Consider the following 20,044-nt stretch of genomic DNA (forward strand, 5'->3'; position numbering starts at 1 on the left):
GAATCCACATTTAAGACAATTCTGTTAAAGGGGAATTCAGGGTTGGGGAGGGATGACTATACCATATTATTAAAAATATTAGATACTAAAATAATCTTACTTAACAAACTGAAAGGAGTAAGATAGTCACTGGGAACTATGGTCATTAATCCCCTTTTCCAAATGAATTCAAGTTAGAGTGTCCCAGGGGCAGACTCAGAATCAAGCCTCCACGTGTTTACTCCAGCTCTCGCCTGCCACCTATGTACTCAAGGCCATAGCAATTAAGTATGTGTTCCATAAGAGAAAACTGTCCGGCCCATCAAGGTAGCCTCTAAAAATTAAGTAAATAAACATGGGAATAACAAATATTACCGTTTTGGGTTCTGGCTTCTGGGAACCCTTTCCTGGGATGCTCTTGTTTTGTAACCTTCTTTCTCTTTCCTGTTTTAGTTCTAACTCAAGCTGGTTCCTGGGATAGGTGGGAGAGAAAAATGATGAAAATCTGGATTTCTGTACTCCTAAAGAATGCCAAACCCTTTTCTTAGAGTTCAGTAATTAAATTTTAATACTTGATTAATGAAAAGTATACCAGATATATATGGACAACCAGGTTTTAAAGCACTAAAATACAATACAATCAAACCAGTAACACTGAAATACATTTGACATGTTTAATCTTCCTTGGATGATTAAGAATGCACTTCCGGATCTCCCAGTGCCTGAGGGTCACGGCTCTGAATCGCAACATTTAATACTAACTCTTAATGAAAAGTTGTGGTCAACTGAATGACAACTAGTAAGATTTACTATAACTGAAAGACAGTATTTCTAAATTTTCAGCAAGATACAGTATGAAAGCACGAACACTGTAGTTCCATTACATATGAATTAGCTGCTCTCTCTTCACAGTTATGTAGTTAATCCCCAGTTACACCCTCAACCACTAGTATCCTTAGTAACTGTGTGCTTTTATATCCAACAGTAAAGTTCTGTTTGTTTGAAGTCAGTGCCTTAGGCACAGAGTTGAGTCTCATTTGAGAGACAGTATGGAGGAATGGTTAAGGGCTTGGAGTCAGAGAAATTGGCTTTTAAATTAGTGTTGCTACATATTAGCTTAACTGTGTGAATTTGGACAATTTAACCCCACTGAGCGTCAATTTCCTCTGAAGGTGGGGGTAATCAGATCACCTACAAATAGGGTTGATGGGAAGATGTTAGGAGAGAATGCATATGAAGTGCTCAGTAAAGTATTTGGCACATAGTAAGAATTCAGGAAATCCTGTTATTATTAGTGTTGTGTTGGCTATTCTCTTACTCCATCCTATTTACCTGGGATCTTGGGTTCTAATTTCCTAATTCTTTGATGGCAAAAGATGTTGACGAAATTTTGGGAATGCTTATGTATGTGAAGCGTTCTGAATTCTAATTCTGGAGAAAGGACATGGCAGGACAAAACAGACATGGCTTGATCAGGAGACCGCCCCTCTCTTGCTGTCTGGCCTTAGTACTTCCCATGACCACCCTGGCCGCTAAAGCCGCCCTTTCTTCACCGCTGCCTGGTGAGCTCCTCCACTTCTAGCTGCAGACTGTTGATCTTGTCTCCGAAGTCCTGCTTGAAGAGCCGGTTGTCCAATTCAGCAGACTGGCGGCCTCGCTCAGCCTGGCGCAATCTGGATGTGAGCCATATGAACTTGTGATAAAAAACACAAGCCATGGTGGGGAGGAAGACCAAGTTCAAAACACAAAATAAAACAACCCAAGGAAGAAGGCATGAAGAGACAGAGAGAGGAAAATAAACTTTGTAGGACATGGGAAGAAATTATGGGGGGAGAAAAGATGGAGAAGAAACAAATTCTTTAAAAAAAAGCAAGATGAAGGTGAACCAGGCAGAGGAATAGTTGATTTTCCATTTTTTTTTTATTCTAGTACTACAGTTTACAGCCATTAGATGATAAACAATAAAACATCACTTTTTAGAAAATCCATATCCAAAGCCAACCTCAAGTACATAGTAATTAAAGTTAAATCCACTTTTTTGTTTGTTTTTATTTCCTAATAGGTTTGGTACTTTATAATTTCTGTTTTACACTCATAACTGGAACTTGCAAATGGGCAACTACCTTCTTATATGTGGAATTAGAACATTTTCCTGGTCCCTTCCCTAAACCACAAATTATATTAAATCACTGGACACTATACATCAACCTTTACCCAGGCTTCGGGGTTTTAACATAATGAAAAGCCTTTGTTAGAGTTTGGCTATCTCTTTCCTTTTCCATTTCTACCAACTGGCGTGTGAGTGTAAGTGGACAAACAATTCAGCACTGGGCCTGCATAAGATTCCTGACCATATTCTCTGGAAGATTATGAAGGTTCTCTCCCAAATATCCTATAACTTTGCACCTATAAAGAAGCATGTTCTACGGTGAAATACCTGGGGCTCTCTGTAAGAGAATTTGGGAGCATGCTACTATGTATAGTCTTTAAAATGTTTTATTTTGGTGTTTGAGCACTCCTTCCAAATGCTCATAGAAAAGGCAACTCATCACCACAAAAGGTTGATGAAGGTAAGAAGAGGTGCAAAATTATAAGAAATAAACTAAGTTCAAAAGCATAGGCTCTTCCATGAGGTTGGTCATAGGCTCTCTGACTTGACCTTGGTTCAAGTCTGCAAGGACCTATAAAAACACACATGACATCTATCTTACTCTCTTAATTCTGTTTTTTCCAAGAAGATGGTAAAGAATTTCAAGAGCTGGGAGCAAAGGGGTTATCTTTGTCCCCACTTAAGCAGCTGAAATGCTGCAAATCTACCAGAATAAGAAAAAACAGAAAAACAAAAACTTTGCCAAGACTTTTTGAAGGAATAAAGGCTTATGTAACTAACACCTGTTCCCCCAAATCAAAAGTCATTTTTTTAAAAAAATCAAAGTATTTATAGGATTATTACAAGGTAACGCCTAGGAAGGGTCAGATCTGTGGTCACTTAGAAAAAGAAGCCCTGCTGATTATTGTTTATGAAGACCTACTGGGAATCTTTATTTTTAGACTAAATAATAATAATGAATATAAGTTTATCATTTGTCTATTTCCTACTCTGAAATGGTTTTCTAATAGATTGTTATTCTCCTAGAAACTTAAGCAAATTCCCATCTGAACAAAAAGTAACAGAAACTCTTAAGTAAACATTGCCAGCAAGGAACAAGAGGCAGGAAACCATCACTCATGTCTATGCCTTGTTGTCTTTACTCCAAAAGGAAAAGCAGGATAGATGTGAAAAACGTGTAGCGTATTTTTTTTTTTTTTAATAGGAGAGACGTGTTTTTATTAAAATTGTTCTCTCTGAGCTACCTAAATAGGAAGTGGAATTGCAGGAAAATGGCAGAGGTAGAAGATGACAAATATTAGGAGGGTTTTCCCAAGCTTCCACATTATTATGTTATCATAAGTTACCTAATCACTAACTTTATCTCTATGACTTTAAAGAAATGTAAGGATGCTGTTCCCCGCCCTCACCCCACTGCCCCCCACCAAAGTCACTGAGGCAAAATAGCTGCAAGCAATCTTGGTTACTGAGAGTAGAACTGTAGTGGAATACTAAGTACTTATCCTTGGCTTGGGGATTAGACCTAGATAACAAAAGTGAAAAGGGGTCATGGCCTAAGAGACACAGAACTACTTTAGAAGAGTCCAAGACCACGTGGCAGTCACCTCTAGTTCATTACATGGCAACGGCAGAACAGGCTCAATGACACAGACATCGTACCTAGAAACTGGTATTGTTGGGGACTGGGCTGTAAAGGCATCAGGCATCAGTCATATATGTACAGAGCTTCAGTTCCCTAGGATGTTTTTTAATGGTGTGTTTATTTATTGGTCAACTCAGAAGTAATTTCTCAAAGTTTATTTGGTATTTAATTGGGAACTTATACTAAATTTTCTAACTCTGGGGAGAAAATAAAGAAGAAGAAAACACAGCCTATATATATATCAAACGGTTTTTTTTAAAAGTCCAGCAAATTCAAAGTCAATGTTTGGTGACATTTTATATAGAATCAGAGCATAAATGCAATAACTTTCAGATTTCTTCCTTTTACAATTAAGCTGTGATATCCAAATTGCAAGGTGACCAGCTGTAAAATGCCTAATGATGTTTTGGGATCAGTTTATTTGCTGCACTATTTAAGGTCTTTGCCTGTTTCACCAAATCCTTCTCACTATATTAATACAGTAAAAATAAAAATAAAAATGGGAGTGAAAGGGGAATGAGAAAATGAATAAATAGGAAAGACAAAAATAGCAGGAGAATAAGTCAGCTTAATAATACTTGAAGAGGTAAGTCATTATTTTAGTTCTATCTGCTTTAAATGCCAAGCCAAAAATCCACTGAAAAATAATCTGACACATTTCAAAAACACAATTTATGAACACTAAAATTGATTTGTTAAATCATAAACATATAACTGCTATGAGCAAGCACTTAGATAACTTCCGAGATACACTGATACTTTTTCATTTTAGATCAGCCAAACCAGAGTTTTCAAGCTTATTTATTAATTTGCAATTAACTTTTGATTCAACAATAACATGCAGTGCTGTTCAGGACCCACCCTGGTCAAGAACCATCTGAATAAAAGAAGCCATCCATTCACCCTTTCATCCATGCATTTACTAAATGAATGCCTTGGACATTCAAGGCACTGTGACAGATCCAACAAGGGAACTTAAAGGATTAGTTAACTAACGTCAAGGAACTCACACTCTCATCAGAAGATACATATATAAAGGTTTATAAGGTAAGACAAAGTCAGAAGTGCTATAAGCAGTATGGATAGGTATGGATATAAGGCTATGGGAATTCCAACTAGTACAAACTGGCAGTTTACTTTTAGCTGGGAAGAAGTGTTAGAGGAAGCTTTGGGTAGGTGGCATTGAAGCCTGAACATAAAAAATGTATCTGAAGAACAAGGAAGTGGGAAGAGAAAGGGCATTTCTAATTGGTGAAACTATTAGGCAAGACATGGATGGGGAAAATGGGAAGCATGTCTAGTAAGTAGTTCAGTTTTGCTCAGGTGCAAGAAGGGTGATCAGTGGGTGTTAAGAGGTAGCAACACAGGCTGGCAACGCTTAATGACCATGGGTGCCGCGGCTCATTCAATCTTGAAGACTTAGCCATTTCTCTTGGCAGCTGAGTCATCAGGAAGAACATGGTGGCTTCAGACAGAAAGAGAAAAGAGTAGCATAGGGAGAAGATGACTTTGGGCAGATTGAATTGTATGTACTGGTGGGAAATAGCTGGTCAGGGGATGAAAATGCAAGACTGGTCTCCAGATTGAGGACAGAGCGGGAGACCGACAGATCTAAGAGCTGTGACAGTAGAAGCTATAGAACTATTCAGGAGAAAGCAGAAAGAAAAAGGAGATGAGAGAGGAGGGAAAGGGGTTACAGGTATTAGAAGGGCCCTCAGTACCCCTCCATCACCTAGCACCAAAGTCTTCAAAGACTTGAGTGATGAACAGTAACAGAATCACAAACAGATTTAAAAGTCCTTTCATCCTTGTAAGTATCCCTCCTCTAACACATGACACTAAAATGGTTTTTAGTGACATCTTTAAAAAACACAAAATTTAACTGGCTTTCTTTCTACTTGCATGCCTGGTGTTAAGCTGGGAGATTCCCACATACTCTCTGCCAAATGCATAGCGCATTGTCTTCACGTCCAGGACTGAACGCCCTAAGTGTTTCACTAAAGAAACAGCACTTTTACCTTTGTTCAAGTTGTTTAATGGTAGCAGCCATCTGATTAGTCTTCTCTTCCAAGCGACTGTTTAGTTCACTTTTCTGTTTTACTCCTAAGTCTGAACTCTGTTATGGAAAAGAATTATGAGTGATGTTTATGTTTGCATATAACATAAAATCCTGCAACAAATCACACATACCTTTTGAACCTAATGGTAAGCGGGAACTAGAGAAATAGAAATGCTCATATATTTGCGTATCAGTTAATTACCAAATGTAGAAAAGAGCAAGAAGCAACATTTAAGATTGGTATTGTTATATGCAGTTTTGTCTCAAAAATCAACATCGGAAAGTACCTCAATTTATCTATATAACTCAGTTGGCAAGTTAGGCTGGAGAGTAGAAATTATCTTATAGGATAAAAAAGACCCTCTTGCCCAGTTACAGCGTGAAAAGTGGCCATGACTTTCCAGAACAGCAATACAGGATCCTAGGATAGACCGATTCCTGAAGTGGTTTATTGGTAGCTAGCCTCAAAATGAGATGTGACTCTTCCCTCTTATATTTAAAGTGTGATTCTAGAGAAGAAGAGGGGCAGCGGGAAGCCCTGGCATTTTAGAGAGCCGGTGAGCCTACCTGCAACTTGAAGGCAAGTTCATGCTTAAGAGCCCTGAGATCGTCCAGCTGCTGCCGCAGAGACACCAGGGCATCCTGCTTCTCACAGACATCCTTCTCCAGCATCTTCATAGCCAGTTCCATCTCCTGTCTCATGCTGATCTGGATCTCCAGTTCTTTTTCAACATCCTGCCCCGAAAGGAAAACAAATTACTTATTCTCTCTTTCCTCAACTAAGTGCAAACCACAAAATTCCACAGGACAAGGTAGACCAAAACTCTCAGGTCTGAAGTCTGGCAGAACGGCTATAAGCTATCATTCAATACAGAGACATTAACAAAAAGAATAATAATAATTAGGATAATTAGAGTACCATTTACTCAATAATTTACAAATCTGAAAAACTCGGTAGGCCAAACATAGTGCTATCTAATATGTCTAAAATACACACATACTTGAGTCACTTCATTAGATATTAAAACAATTGATGTCATATCTTATTATAGAAATATATATTAAGTGTTACAGCAGCCAGCACAAAATGAAGCAGTTGGAATTCTCTTCATTTGGAGGCTGTTGACATTTTCAAGAGCCCAGGGAACCCAAAAGATAATTTGGGTCCCCAAGGTAACATCTCAGTTACAGGGAATGGTCAATATGGCTAACTGAGTTTTTTCTTTTTTTAAAAAATTTTTATTTCATATCGGAGTATAGTTGATTAACAGTGTTGTGTTGGTTTCAGGTGTACAGCAAAGTGATTCAGTTATACGTATACACGTTATCTATTCTTTTTCAAATTCTTTTCCCATTTAGGTTATTACAGAATATTGAGCAGTGTTCCCTGTGCTATACAGTAGGTCCACGTTGGTTATCTATTTTAAATAGAGCGGCAAACTGAATTTTTCTATTCACTTATCATGAGACCTATTTTTGTTTCAACCATTATTACTGCAACATTATTTGGATGATCAGAGGTACAAAGACCTGAGGTTCTTCTGCATCCATGCTGTGCCCAGGGCACATTCAGAACCTTGCCTACTTGCTTGGTTTCTTTCTCTTTTAATGAACATTTATCTTAATGTGGTACGAGAATGTGGAAAATTTTGTGTAAAATTTTCTCACTTGCCACTTAACTGAGGCACTCTTCTGTACATGGTTAGCATGACAGAAGACAAATCAGACTGCTTCTTAAAATGCTGACATATATTATTTCTAGGACCTTCCTTATGGAAAGTATTTTGAGATCAAATCCACAAACACACAGAAGGAAAATGATAAATATTTCAAGGATGTTAAATAACACTGTTAAAGTAACATTATAAAATAACCTGAAATTCTGTTCTATACACTGTTTGTGATAACAAACTACAAATCAGATCACCCCTTATTTTTAGGCTTCTCCCTACTGTTAGAGACATTATTGGAGGGGGATTATTTGGTTGTCATACTATCTAAATTATAAGAAGAGTTAATGTACTAATACCACAGGTGTATTTAATATACTAATATTTGGATAAAATCTATTACAGGAGTATTAGTTCTTATTATACATTCTTTTATATATGTATATATATCTATTTTAATTTCTAAAAATATCTTAAGACTAATACTGATGTACATTTTTCTGTTTATGTATAAGAACAAGAATAAATTCAGAAATAACAACTAAAAATAAAAGCGTACAATTCTAAATTAATGATTCTTAAGGAGAAGAGGAGCTGCCCAATCCAAGGAGACATATCTTTGCCGGGGTGAGGACTGAAGCAGGAGGGGAGATAGCATAGTTTAAAAATGTAGGTTCTGCAACTTTGCCCGTGCGCCACAACTACTGAGCTTGCGCTCTAGAGCCCACGAGCCACAACTACTGAAGCCCGCGCACCTAGAGCCTGAGCACTGCCACGAAGACTAGCCCCTGCTCACTGCAACTAGAGAAAGCACACGCACAGCAACGAAGACCCAACACAGCCAAAAATTAATTAATTAATTAATTAATTAATTAAGAAAAGAAAAGAAAAAAGTAGGTTCTATATACCTAATGTTTTTGCAACACAAACTATAAAAGCAAAAATAAATTAAAAATTAAGATTGGTAAAATTCCATTGGCTGTTGAGAATGCTCAGAAAAAGGACTGAGGAAGCACTGTAGGAAATATGGGTTAAAAGAATGAGAAACTATTTTATAGGATCCATAAAATTTGCTAGAACACTACTGATATGCCTTGATCTGTGAGATAATACCCCTAGGTAGGGGTTTTAATGTGTTCCTGAACTATTAGGACCTAAGCAAAGTTTACCAGTCGTAGTTGTGTCTCCTCCTTTAAGTGCTTCCTTGCTTCACTCAGTGCTTGCCCTTCTGAAGTTCTGTCTGGCTTAGGGCCCTTGAAAAGATAAATAAAATAGTACATATTTAAGGATTTAAAGAATTTATACAGTTAGTGGACACTAGCACTGCTATTTAGTAAGGGAAATGATCATACCTAAACATGCATGATAATGAACGAAGACAACAAAGAAACTGAAGAAGTTTAGTAAGTATTCTTAAGCCGAACTGGGAATTTCTTGCCATTTTGTTTAAAGTCCTAAGATAGTTTACTAAACCAAGTGATAGAAGTCTTAAAAAATCAGCCTCTGAAAACAAAATAGCATTTACTGTAAACTATAAATTGGGCCAAAGGTTCAAACAGGAATGCAGTCCTACTCCAGAGATCTCACATCTGGTGTCTCCTCCACCCATACAGAGAGGTCAGAGCTAAACATCAGTAGCTCGTGAGAAAATGCTGAGTAGTCACAGTTGTTTTTACAAAGTCCGTGCATTAAAGGCAAACATGTTACTCATGTCGGTCCCCACGCAGAGCCTAGGTGCTTACTCTTTAAGAAGGTTAATAACTGGATTTCTGGATTCCTAGGTCACAGCAGGTTAGAAGCATGAGGAGGGAGACCTTTCTAGAGAGAGTAATGCTAACAGCAGTAAGAAGCAATAGATGCCAGTGAAATAAAAGGCAGAAAAAAACACCCACAGTAATCTGGGAATATTTAAGCTCAGGAGCTAGAAGCTCTATCAATTTCAATAGCCGACGCCCACCAAAGTAGCACCCTTATCACTCAGTACAGAATTGCCAATGTTGATAATTATGATATTCAGTCATCACAAAGGGCTAAATGTGTTCAATTACATCCTCCACTTAAGAAGGCTTAGAACTGTGCAATATACAAAAGGTTTGCAAAATATCTGTTTAGACATATATAAAAAGTTTGGTATTGGGTTGGCCAAAAAGGTTGTTTGGGCTTTTCCATAAGATGTTATGGATCCAACCCTATACTTTAAGGGATTGAGTTATCTAGAAAATTCATTTATATGGTAACTCTTTCCCAGTGATATCAGATAAACACTTTTTACAAAACAGTAACATGGTCTAAAAATAATGGTATATTTAATATAACAGAACACTTAAATATAGTACAAATCATTAGTACATAAAAACAAGACATCAAATTAGACTGTTTATTGAAGTCTCTAAACAGATGTAGGTGGCGGTGAAGCCAAGGAGTGTCTGTAGGAGAAGGGGCATAACCCTCCCATAACCTTTGCCATTCACTCAATTGTGCCTGGACCCTCAGTGAAAACGGTGCACTTAACATATGCAAATGCTCGCAGCTACCAAGCGGTCCTCTGGAGGCAGCCCCCCCATGACACATGACATGCTCTCTGGGGATATTTCATAAATCTAGTAAGATTAACCTTCCGATTAGATTCCAATATGTAGGAGCTTTCCTCTTTAACTCGTTCCATATCTTCTTGCAAGGTAATAATCCTGTTGTTTGCAACTGCAAGCTGTTGAAAAAATTTAAAAAATAATCTGTTATCTTTCTTTCACTAAACACAGGATAAGATAATTCATGATCTGCTAGGACACGATTTTCAGGCTGAGCTATTCTTTTTTTTTTTTTTTTTTTTAAATAGCTTTTTTTTTTTTTTTTTTTAAATACTTTATTTATTTATTTATTTATTTATTTATGGCTGTGTTGGGTCTCTTAGTTTTCGTGTGAGGGCTTTCTCTAGTTGCGGCAAGTGGGGGCCACTCTTCATCGCGGTGCGGAGGCCGCTCTTCATCGCGGTGCACGGGCCTTTCACTATCGCGGCCCCTCCCGTTGCGGGGCACAGGCTCCAGACGCGCAGGCTCAGTAGTTGTGGCTCACGGGCCCAGTTGCTCCGTGGCATGTGGGATCTTCCCAGACCAGGGCTCGAACCCGTGTCCCCTGCATTAGCAGGCAGATTCTCAACCACTGCGCCACCAGGGAAGCCCTGAGCTATTCTTAGAAGGAAAGAAAGCTATCTATAGCCCCATGAAAATGTTCTTATAGGGAACTTAGGAGAAACGTCTTTAAAGATAAAAATAAAAAATATCTATTACTGCTTTTTGTGTGAACATTTTTTCAGTACCACAATGTTATCTTACAATCATTTACCTCAAGGGTGTCCTCATGGATAACTTGTAATTATATTTAGTTATAAAACCTATTTCTGGACTTCCCTGCTGGCGCAGTGGTTGAGAATCCGCCTGCCAATGCAGGGGACATGGGTTTGAGCCCTGGTCTGGGAAGAGACCACATGCCGCAGAGCAACTAAGCCCGTGAGCCACAACTACTGAGCCTGCGCTCTAGAGCCCACGAGCCACAACTGCTGGAGCCCACTCGCCTAGAGCCACTGCTCCACAACAAGAGAAGCCACCGCAGTGAGAAGCCCATGCACCACAACGAAGAGTAGCCACAACTAGAGAAAGCCCGCGCACAGCAATGAAGACCCAACGCGGCCAAAAATAAATAAAAAAATTAATTAATTAAAAAAACCTATTTTTTAAAACATCTTTATTGAAGTATAATTGCTTTACAATGGTGTGTTAGTTTCTGCTTTAAAACAAAGTGAATCAGCTATACATATAAATATATCCCCATATCTCCTCCCTCTTGCATCTTCCTCCCCCCTCCCTATCCCACCCCTCTAGGTGGTCACAAAGCAACGGAGCTGATCTCCCTGTGCTATGCAGCTGCTTCCCACTAGCTATTTTACATTTCGTAGTGTATATAAGTCCATGCCACTCTCTCACTTCGTCCCAGCTTACCCTTCCCCCTCCCCATGTCCTCAAATCCATTCTCTATGACTGTGTCTTTATTCCTGTCCTGCCCCTAGGTTCTTCAGAACCTTTCTTTTTTTTTTGATTCCATATATATGTATTAGCATGCGGTATTTATTTTTCTCTTTCTGACTTACTTCACTCTGTATGACAGTCTCTAGGTCCATCCACCTCACTACAAATAACTCAATTTTGTTTCTTTTTATGGCTGAGTAATATTCCATTGTATATACGGGCCACATCTTTTTTAATCCATTCATCTGTCGATGGACACTTAGGTTACTTCCATATCCTGGCTATTGTAAATAGAGCTGCAGTGAACACTGTGGTACATGACTCTTTTTGAATTAATGGTTTTCTCAGGGTATATGCCCAGGAGTGGGATTGCTGGGTCATATGGTAGTTCTATTTTTAGTTTTTTAAGGAACCTCCATACTGTTCTCCATAGTGGCTGTATCAATTTACATTCCCACCAACAGCTCCAGAAGGTTCCCTCTTCTCCACACCCTCTCCAGCATTTATTCTTTGTAGATTTTTTGAGGATGGCCATTCCGACTGGTGTGAGGTGATACCTCATTGTAGTTTTGATTTGCATTTCTCTAATGATTAGTGACGTTGAGCATCCTTTCATGTGTTTGTTGGCAATCTGCATATCTTCTATGGAGAAATGTCTATGTAGGTCTTCTGCCCATTTGTGGATTGGGTTGTTTGCTTTTTTTGATATTGAGCTGCATGAGCTGCTTGTATATTTTGGAGATTAATCCATTGCCAGTTGCTTCATTTGCAAATATTTTCTCCCATTCTGAGGGTTGTCTTTTCATCTCCTTTATGGTTTCCTTTGCTGTGCAAAAGCTTTTAAGTTTCATTAGGTCCCATTTGTTTATTTTTTTTATTTCCATTTCTCTAGGAGGTGGGTCAAAAAGGATCTTACTGTGATGTATGTCACAGAGTGTTCTGTCTATGTTTTCCTCTAAGAGTTTTATAGTTTTATAGTCTGTCTGGCCTTACATTTAGGTCTTTAATCCATTTTGCATTTAGTTTTGTGTGTGGTGTTAGGGAGTGTTCTAATTTCATTCTTTTACATGTAGCTGTCCAGTTTTCCCAGCACCACTTATTGAACAGGCTGTCTTTTCTCCATTGTATATTCTTGCCTCCTTTATCAAAAATAAGGTGACCATATGTGCGTGGGTTTATCTCTGGGCTTTCTATCCGGTTCCATTGATCTATATTTCTGTTTTTGTGCCAGTACCATACTGTCTTGATTACTGTAGCCTTGTAGTATAGTCTGAAGTCCAGGAGCCTGATTCCTCCAGCTCAGTTTTTCTTTCTCAAGGTTGCTTTGGCTATTCGGGGTCTTTTGTGTTTCCATACACAATGTGAATTTTTTTGTTCTAGTTCTGTGAAAAATGCCATTGGTAGTTTGATAGGGATTGCATTGAATCTGTAGATTGCTTTGGGTTGTACAGTCATTTTCACAATGTTGATTCTTCCAATCCAAGAAAAATGGTGTATCTCTCCATCTGTTGGTATCATTTTTAATTTCTTTCATCAGTGTCTTACAGTTTTCTGCATACAGGTGTTTTGTCTCCTTAGGTAGGTTTATTCCTAGGTATTTTATTCTTTTTGCTGCAGTGGTAAATGGGAGTGTTTCCTTAATTTCTCTTTCAGATTTTCCATCATTAGTGTATAGGAATGCAAGAGATTTCTGTGCATTAATTTTGTATCCTGCTACTTTACCAAATTCATTGATTAGCTCTAGTAGTTTTCTGGTAGCATAATCTTTAGGATTCTCTATGTATAGTATCATGTCATCTGCGAACAGTGACAGCTTTACTTCTTCTTTTCTGATTTGGATTCCTTTTATTTCTTCTTCTTCTCTGATTGCTGTAGCTAAAACTTCCAAAACTATGTTGAATAATAGTGGTGAGAGTGGACAACCTTGTCTTGTTCCTGATCTTAGAGGAAATGGTTTCAGTTTTTCACCATTGACGAAATGGTTGTGGGTTGGCTGTGGGTTTGTCATATATGGCCTTTATTATGTTGAGGTAAGTAAGTTCCCTCTATACCTACTTTCTGGAGAGTTTTTATCATAAATGGGTGTTGAATTTTGTTGAAAGCTTTTTCTTCATCTATTAAGATGATCATATGGGTTTTATCCTTCAATTTGTTAATATGGTTTATCACGTTGATTGATTTGCATATATTGCAGAATCTTTGCATTCTTGGGATAAACCCCACTTGATCATGGTGTATGATCCTTTTAATGTGCTGTTGGATTCTGTTTGCTAGTATTTTGTTGAGGATTTTTGCACCTATGTTCATCAGTGATATTGGCCTGTATTTTTCTTTCTCTGTGACATCTTTGCCTGGTTTTGGTATCAGGGTGATTGTGGCCTCGTAGAATGAGTTTGGGAGTGTTCCTCCCTCTGCTATATTTTGGAAGATTTTCAGAAGGATAGGTGTTAGCTCTTCTCTAAATGTTTGATAGAATTTGCCTGTGAAGCCATCTGGTCCTGGGCTTTTGTTTGTTGGAAGATTTTTAATCAGTCTCAATTTCAATGCTTGTGACTGGTCTGTTTATATTTTCTATTTCTTCCTGGTTCAGTCTCAGAAGGTTGTGCATTTCTAAGAATTTTCCCATTTCTTCCAGGTTGTCCATTTCATTGGCATATAGTTGCTTGTAGTAATCTCTCATGATCCTTTGTATTTCTGCAGTGTCAGTTGTTACCTCTCCTTTTTCATTTCTAATTCTATTGATTTGAGTCTTCTCCCTTCTTTTCTTGATGAGTCTGGCTAATGGTTTATCAATTTTTTTTATCTTCTCAAAGAACCAGGTTTTAGTTTTATTGATCTTTGCTATCGTTTCCTTCATTTCTTTTTCATTTATTTCTGATCTGATCTTTATGATTGCTTTCCTTCTGCTAACTTTGGGGTTTTTTTGTTCTTCTTTCTCTAATTGCTTTAGGTGTAAGGTTAGGTTGTTTATTTGAGATGTTTCTTGTTTCTTGAGGTAGGACTGTATTGCTATAAACTTCCCTCTTAGAACTGCTTTTGCTGCATCCCATAGGTTTTTGGTCGTCGTGTTTTCATTGTCATTTGTTTCTAGGTATTTTTTATTTCCTCTTTGATTTCTTCAGTGATCTCTGGGTTATTAAGTAGTGTATTGTTTAGCCTCCATGTGTTTGTATTTTTTACAGACTTTTTCCTGTAATTGATATCTAGCTTCATAGCATTGTGGTCGGAAAAGATACTTGATACGATTTCAATTTTCTTAAATTTACCAAGGCTTGATTTGTGACCCAAGATATGACCTATCCTGGAGAATGTTCCATGAGCACTTTAGAAGAATGTGTATTCTGTTGTTCTTGGATGCAATGTCCTATAAATATCAATTAAGGCCATCTTGTTTAATGTATCATTTAAAGCTTGCATTTCCTTATTTATTTTCATTTTGGATGATCTGTCCATTGGTGAAAGTGGGGTGTTAAAGTCCCCTACTATGACTGTGTTACTGTCGATTTCCCCTTTTATGGCTGATAGCATTTGTCTTATGTATTGAGGTCTTCCTATGTTGGGTGCATATATATTTACAATTGTTATATCTTCTTCGTGGATTGATCCCTTGATCATTATGTAGTGTGCTTGTCTCTTGTAATAGTCTTTATTTTAAAGTCTATTTTGTCTGACATGAGAATTGCTACCCCAGCTTTCTTTTGATTTCCATTTGCATGGAATATCTTTTTCCATCCCCTCATTTTGAGTCTGTATGTGTCCCTAGGTCTGAAGTGGGTCTCTTGTAGACAGCATACCTACGGGTCTTATTTTTGTATCCATTCAGCCAGTCTATGTCTTTTGGTGGGAGCATTTAGTCCATTTACATTTAAGGTAATTATCAATATGTATGTTCCTATTACCATTTTCTTAATTATTTTGGGTTTACTATTATAGGTCTTTTCCTTCTCTTGTGTTTCCTGCCTAGAGAAGTTCCTTTAGCATTTGTTGTAAAGCTGATTTAGTGGTGCTGAATTCTCTTAGCTTTTGCTTGTCTGTAAAGGTTTTAATTTCTCAGTCAAATCTGAATGAGATCCTTGCTGGGTAGAGTAATCTTTTTTGTAGGTTCTTCCCTTTCATCACTTTAAATATGTCTTGCCACTCCCTTCTGGCTTGCAGACTTTCTGTTGAAAGATCAGCTGTTAACCTTATGGGGATTCCCTTGTATGTTATCTGTTGTTTTTCCCTTGCTGCTTTTAATATTTTTTCTTTGTATTTAATTTTTGATAGTTTGATTAACATGTGTCTTGGCGTGTTTCTCCTTGGATTTATCCTGTATGGGACTGTCTGCACTTCCTAGACTTGATTGACTATTTCCTTTCCCATATTAGGGGAGTTTTCAACTATAATCTCTTCAAATATTTCCTTTTTCTCTTCTTCTTCTGGGACCCCTGTAATTCAAATGTTGGTGCATTTAATATTGTCCCGGAGGTCTCTAAGACTGTCCTCAATTCTTTTCATTCTTTTTTCTTTATTCTGCTCTGCAGTAGTTATTTCCACTATTTGATCTTCCAGGTCACTTATCCGTTCTTCTGCCTCAGTTATTCTGCTTTTGATTCTTTCTAGAGAATTTTTAATTTCACTTATTGTGCTGTTCATCATTGTTTGTTTGCTCTTTAGTCTTCTAGGTCCTTGTTAAATGTTTCTTGTATTTTCTCCATTCTATTTCCAGGATTTTGGATCATCTTTACTATCATTATTCTGAATTCTTTTTCAGGTAGACTGCCTATTTCCTCTTCATTTGTTTGGTCTGGTGGGTTTTTACCTTCTTCCTTCATCTGCTGTGTGTTTCTCTGTCTTCTTATTTTGCTTAACTTACTGTATTTGGGGTCTGCTTTTCACAGGCTGCAGGTTCGTACTTCCCGTTGTTTTTGGTGTCTGCACTCAGTGGCTAAGGTTGGTTCAGTGGGTTGTATAGGCTTCCTGTTGGAGGGGAATAGTGCCTGTTTTCTGGTGGATGAGGCTGGATCTTGTCTTTCTGGTGGGCAGGACCGTATCTGGTGGTGTGTTTTGGGGTGTCTGTGACCTTACTAAGATTTTAGGCAGCCTCTCTGCTAATGGTGAGGTTGTGTTCCTCTCTTGCTAGTTGTTTGGCATAGGGTGTCCAGCACTGTAGCTTACTGGTTGTTGAGTGCAGCTGGGTCTTAGCATTGAGATGGAGATTTCTGGGAGAGCTTTTGCCGTTTGATATCACGTGGAGCTGGGAGGTCTCTGGTGGATAATGTCCCGAACTTGGCTCTCCTGCCTCAGAGGCACAAGCCTGACACCTGGCCGAAGCACCAAGACCCTGTCAGCCACACGACTTTTGGGAAGTCTGAGGTCTTCTGCCAGCATTCAGTAGGTGTTCTGTAGGAGTTGTTCCACATGTAGATGTATTTCTGATGTATTTGTGGGTAGGGAGGTGATCTCCACATCTTACTCCTCTGCCACCTTGAAGGTCTCCTTAAAAAATCCTATTTCTAAAATGTATAAGTGGTCACCTCATGCCTTGGGACCCATCTTACAAACCCTCCATAAGACCTTCAACAGATAATTTTTTTTAAATGTTAAATTTTTTTTAAAGATTTATTTATTATTTATTTATGTATTCAATTTATTTTTGGCTGCGTTGGGTCTTAGTTGCGGCATGCGGGATCTTTCCTTGCGGCGTGCGGGCTCTTCATTGTAGTGTGTGGTCTTCTCTCCAGTTGTGGCGTGTGGGTTTCTCTTCTTTAGTTGTGGCGCCCAGGCTCCAGAGCGTGTGGGCTCTGTTTTTGCGGCACGTGGGCTCTAGTTGAGGCACGCGGCCTCAGAAGTTGTGGCACGCGGGCTTAGCTGTCCCGCGGCATGTGGGATCTTAGATCCCTGGTCAGGGATCGAACCTGCATTCCCTGCGTTGTAAGGCAGATTCTTTAGCACTGGACCACCAGGGAAGTCCCTACAGATAATTTTTAAGAGAGTAAGAAGTGAACTCCAAAGTTCTCCCTCTAAAAGATGCCATTAAGCGTTAAAGAGATTTTTCTTTTCAGCACCTACAAAGACAAGGTAATGTTATTGGCAGTGTATCTCTAGGGGAAATGTTTATAACCCTATTCCACTGGAGGGAAGAGTACGGTGGAAATGCTCCCCTCTGCACCTACTGAGCTCAGTTCCCACAGAGAGTGGGAAGGTGCCTGAATGAGGCTAGGAAAGGAACTGAGCAGACTCCTCTCAGCCAGGCTAGTCTCCCTTTTCATCATCTCTGCTTGGTTCCTGTTCTACTATGTAAGTACAGAGGAGCCAGGCTCAGGCAGGCTTTCTACAGGCAGGTCTGGCAGCCCATTTCTCTCTCTGCTCCGTGGGCCTAAAATGCGTAAAGAAGTAACTTTGGGCAAGTGGGTCTGCCCTCTAGATCCAAGCGCACCTCGGACTGCTCCTTCCAAGGTCTCATCATCAGAGAAAGTATTACGAGTGACGACTGCAGATCCAAGTGGACTTTCTAAGTCAGCTTTACCAACATAAAGTGGATGTTTATTTACCTTCATCTGCTCAGTTCTTCTCATTTTGTCATATTGGTTCAGAACTCAGGAGGGGAAAAGAGGTCTTTTTTGTTTTGTTTTGTTTTTTACTGGTCCCTTTAAATCCAAAATAGATGGAAATGAGAGAGGGCAGAACATATTAGCCTTGTCTGCTCTTTATAAAGTCTATACACAGTGCTTTCCTATCTCTAAAAGTTCAAAGCTTTAAGAAAGTAAATCTTACTGGTAAGATAAATAAGTAAATGAATAAATTAATATTGTTGGTAAGATAAAGTTAGGCCAAGAACACAAGTCCTGTGACTGAGGGAATAAAATTTACGATTGTATTTACTGAGTGCTTATGATGTGTCAGGCACTGGTCTAGGCCCTTATGCATTAAATCATTTAATTTGCACAAAAATCTTCTTCTTCTTCTTCTTCTTCTTATCCCCATTTTACAGATAAGTAAACCAAAGAACAGGAGCGCAAGTAACTGGCCCAGGATCAGAAAGCTAGCAAGCGCCAGATGTGGGACACAAATTCAAGAAGTCTAGCTCTGGAGAGCATGCTTAATTACTATGCCACACTACCTCAATATAACAGCAGTAGACTCACAGTAGAAAATTGCTGTGCAGAATGTTTCCAAAGCCTTGTGGGATAAAATTCTAAGGGTCATATCAACAAATTAAAGTTTTAATATAATTTAAGAATCTACATCCAAAACTAAAGCCCCCAGAACTGAGTAATATGGAAGGTGTTTTAAAGTTATAACAATGAACAACGATTTTTTCCTTCTGAAAAAAATCCAATTAGATAGTGTTTCCTGACTAGCGCTTTAACTTGTTTATTTTAGACCAAAAATTTTTTTTGAAGTATAGCTGATTTACAATATTATATTAGTTTCAGGTGATTCAATATTTTTATTCAATATTTTTATAGATTATATATTCAATATTTTTATAGATTCAATATTTTTATAGATTATACTTTATATATATAAATTCAATATTTATAGATTCAATATTTTTATAGATTATACTTTATATATGATTCAATATTTTTATGATTCAATAAAATATTCAATATTTTTATAGATTATACTTTATATATATAAAATCTATATATAAAATATATAGATTATATACTTTTATACATTATAACCTTAAAGTTATTATAAAATATTGGCTATATTCCCTATACTATCCAATATATTCTTGTAGATTATTTATTTTATACATAATAATCTGTACCTCTTAATGCCCTACCCCTATCTTGACCCTCCCCAGTGTTAACCACTAGTTTGTTCTCTATATCTGTGAGTCTGTTTCTGTTTTGTTTTATATTCATTTGTTTGTTTCATTTTTTAGATTCCACATTTAAATAAGATACAGTATTTGTCTTTCTCTCTCAGATTTATTTCACTAAGCACAATACCCTCCAGGTCCATCTATGTTGTTGTATTTAACCAAATGTATCTCACTGTATGTAATAGGATAGTTATAATTTGAAAAAGAGAAGATAAAGTCTTTGCCACCTAAAAAATTTTATTTAAGGTTTCGCATAGAAACATCTAATGCTACTGAAGAAAAAAATATGTCGCTTAGCCTTTGGTAAGTTAGGGGAAAAAAAATTAATCAGAAGTAAAATATGAGTTATTTTTCTATTCTAATTTTAGGGACTTTTCTAAGAGTTTTCACATGTATATTCTTACTTGATCTTCAGGGTAATTGTGAGCTAAAAGGGGAAACACTCTAATTTGCCAGTTAGGGAACTGGGCCTCTTGGAGGTCAAGTGACTTACTTGCTCAAGAGCACATGACATGTAAACAGTAATTACTGCTACACCAAGCACTCTTCTAACTGATTTTACTTGCATTATTTCATTACTCCTTTCAACAACCCCATGTGCTAGGTATAGGGTTGTTATTATAGATAAAGAAATGGAGGCATTGAAAGAGTAAATAATAGGGTCATATTTGTACTTCATTGTCGACTGCAACCACATCTTTGCTAGGCTAACATCCCCACAGTTTACTGTTAGTTCATTATTA

General features: G+C 37.8%; 1 protein-coding gene across 13 annotated transcripts in view; it reads right to left on the reverse strand.

Annotated features, from left to right (window-relative positions):
- The window catches only part of RUFY3 (RUN and FYVE domain containing 3), an 89,981-nt gene that overhangs the window by 8,065 nt on the left and 61,872 nt on the right, over positions 1-20,044 (reverse strand). For 6 of the 13 annotated variants that reach the window (XM_082390183.1, XM_082390178.1, XM_082390185.1 and 3 more), the window contains 6 exons: positions 10,075-10,167; positions 8,630-8,713; positions 6,358-6,525; positions 5,750-5,847; positions 1,533-1,652; positions 355-451 (listed from right to left, as the gene is read on the reverse strand). In XM_082390183.1, coding sequence (XP_082246309.1) covers positions 355-451; positions 1,533-1,652; positions 5,750-5,847; positions 6,358-6,525; positions 8,630-8,713; positions 10,075-10,167 — 660 coding nt within the window. Of the gene's footprint in view, positions 1-354; positions 452-854; positions 1,673-1,880; positions 4,200-5,749; positions 5,848-6,357; positions 6,526-8,629; positions 8,714-10,074; positions 10,168-20,044 lie in introns of those variants that run through there. The other 7 variants (XM_082390180.1, XM_082390179.1, XM_082390181.1 and 4 more) reach the window with 4 other exon arrangements.

Source organism: Balaenoptera borealis (genome assembly GCF_965194805.1).
Source record: "Balaenoptera borealis genome assembly, chromosome: 4".
NCBI lineage: Eukaryota > Metazoa > Chordata > Mammalia > Artiodactyla > Balaenopteridae > Balaenoptera > Balaenoptera borealis.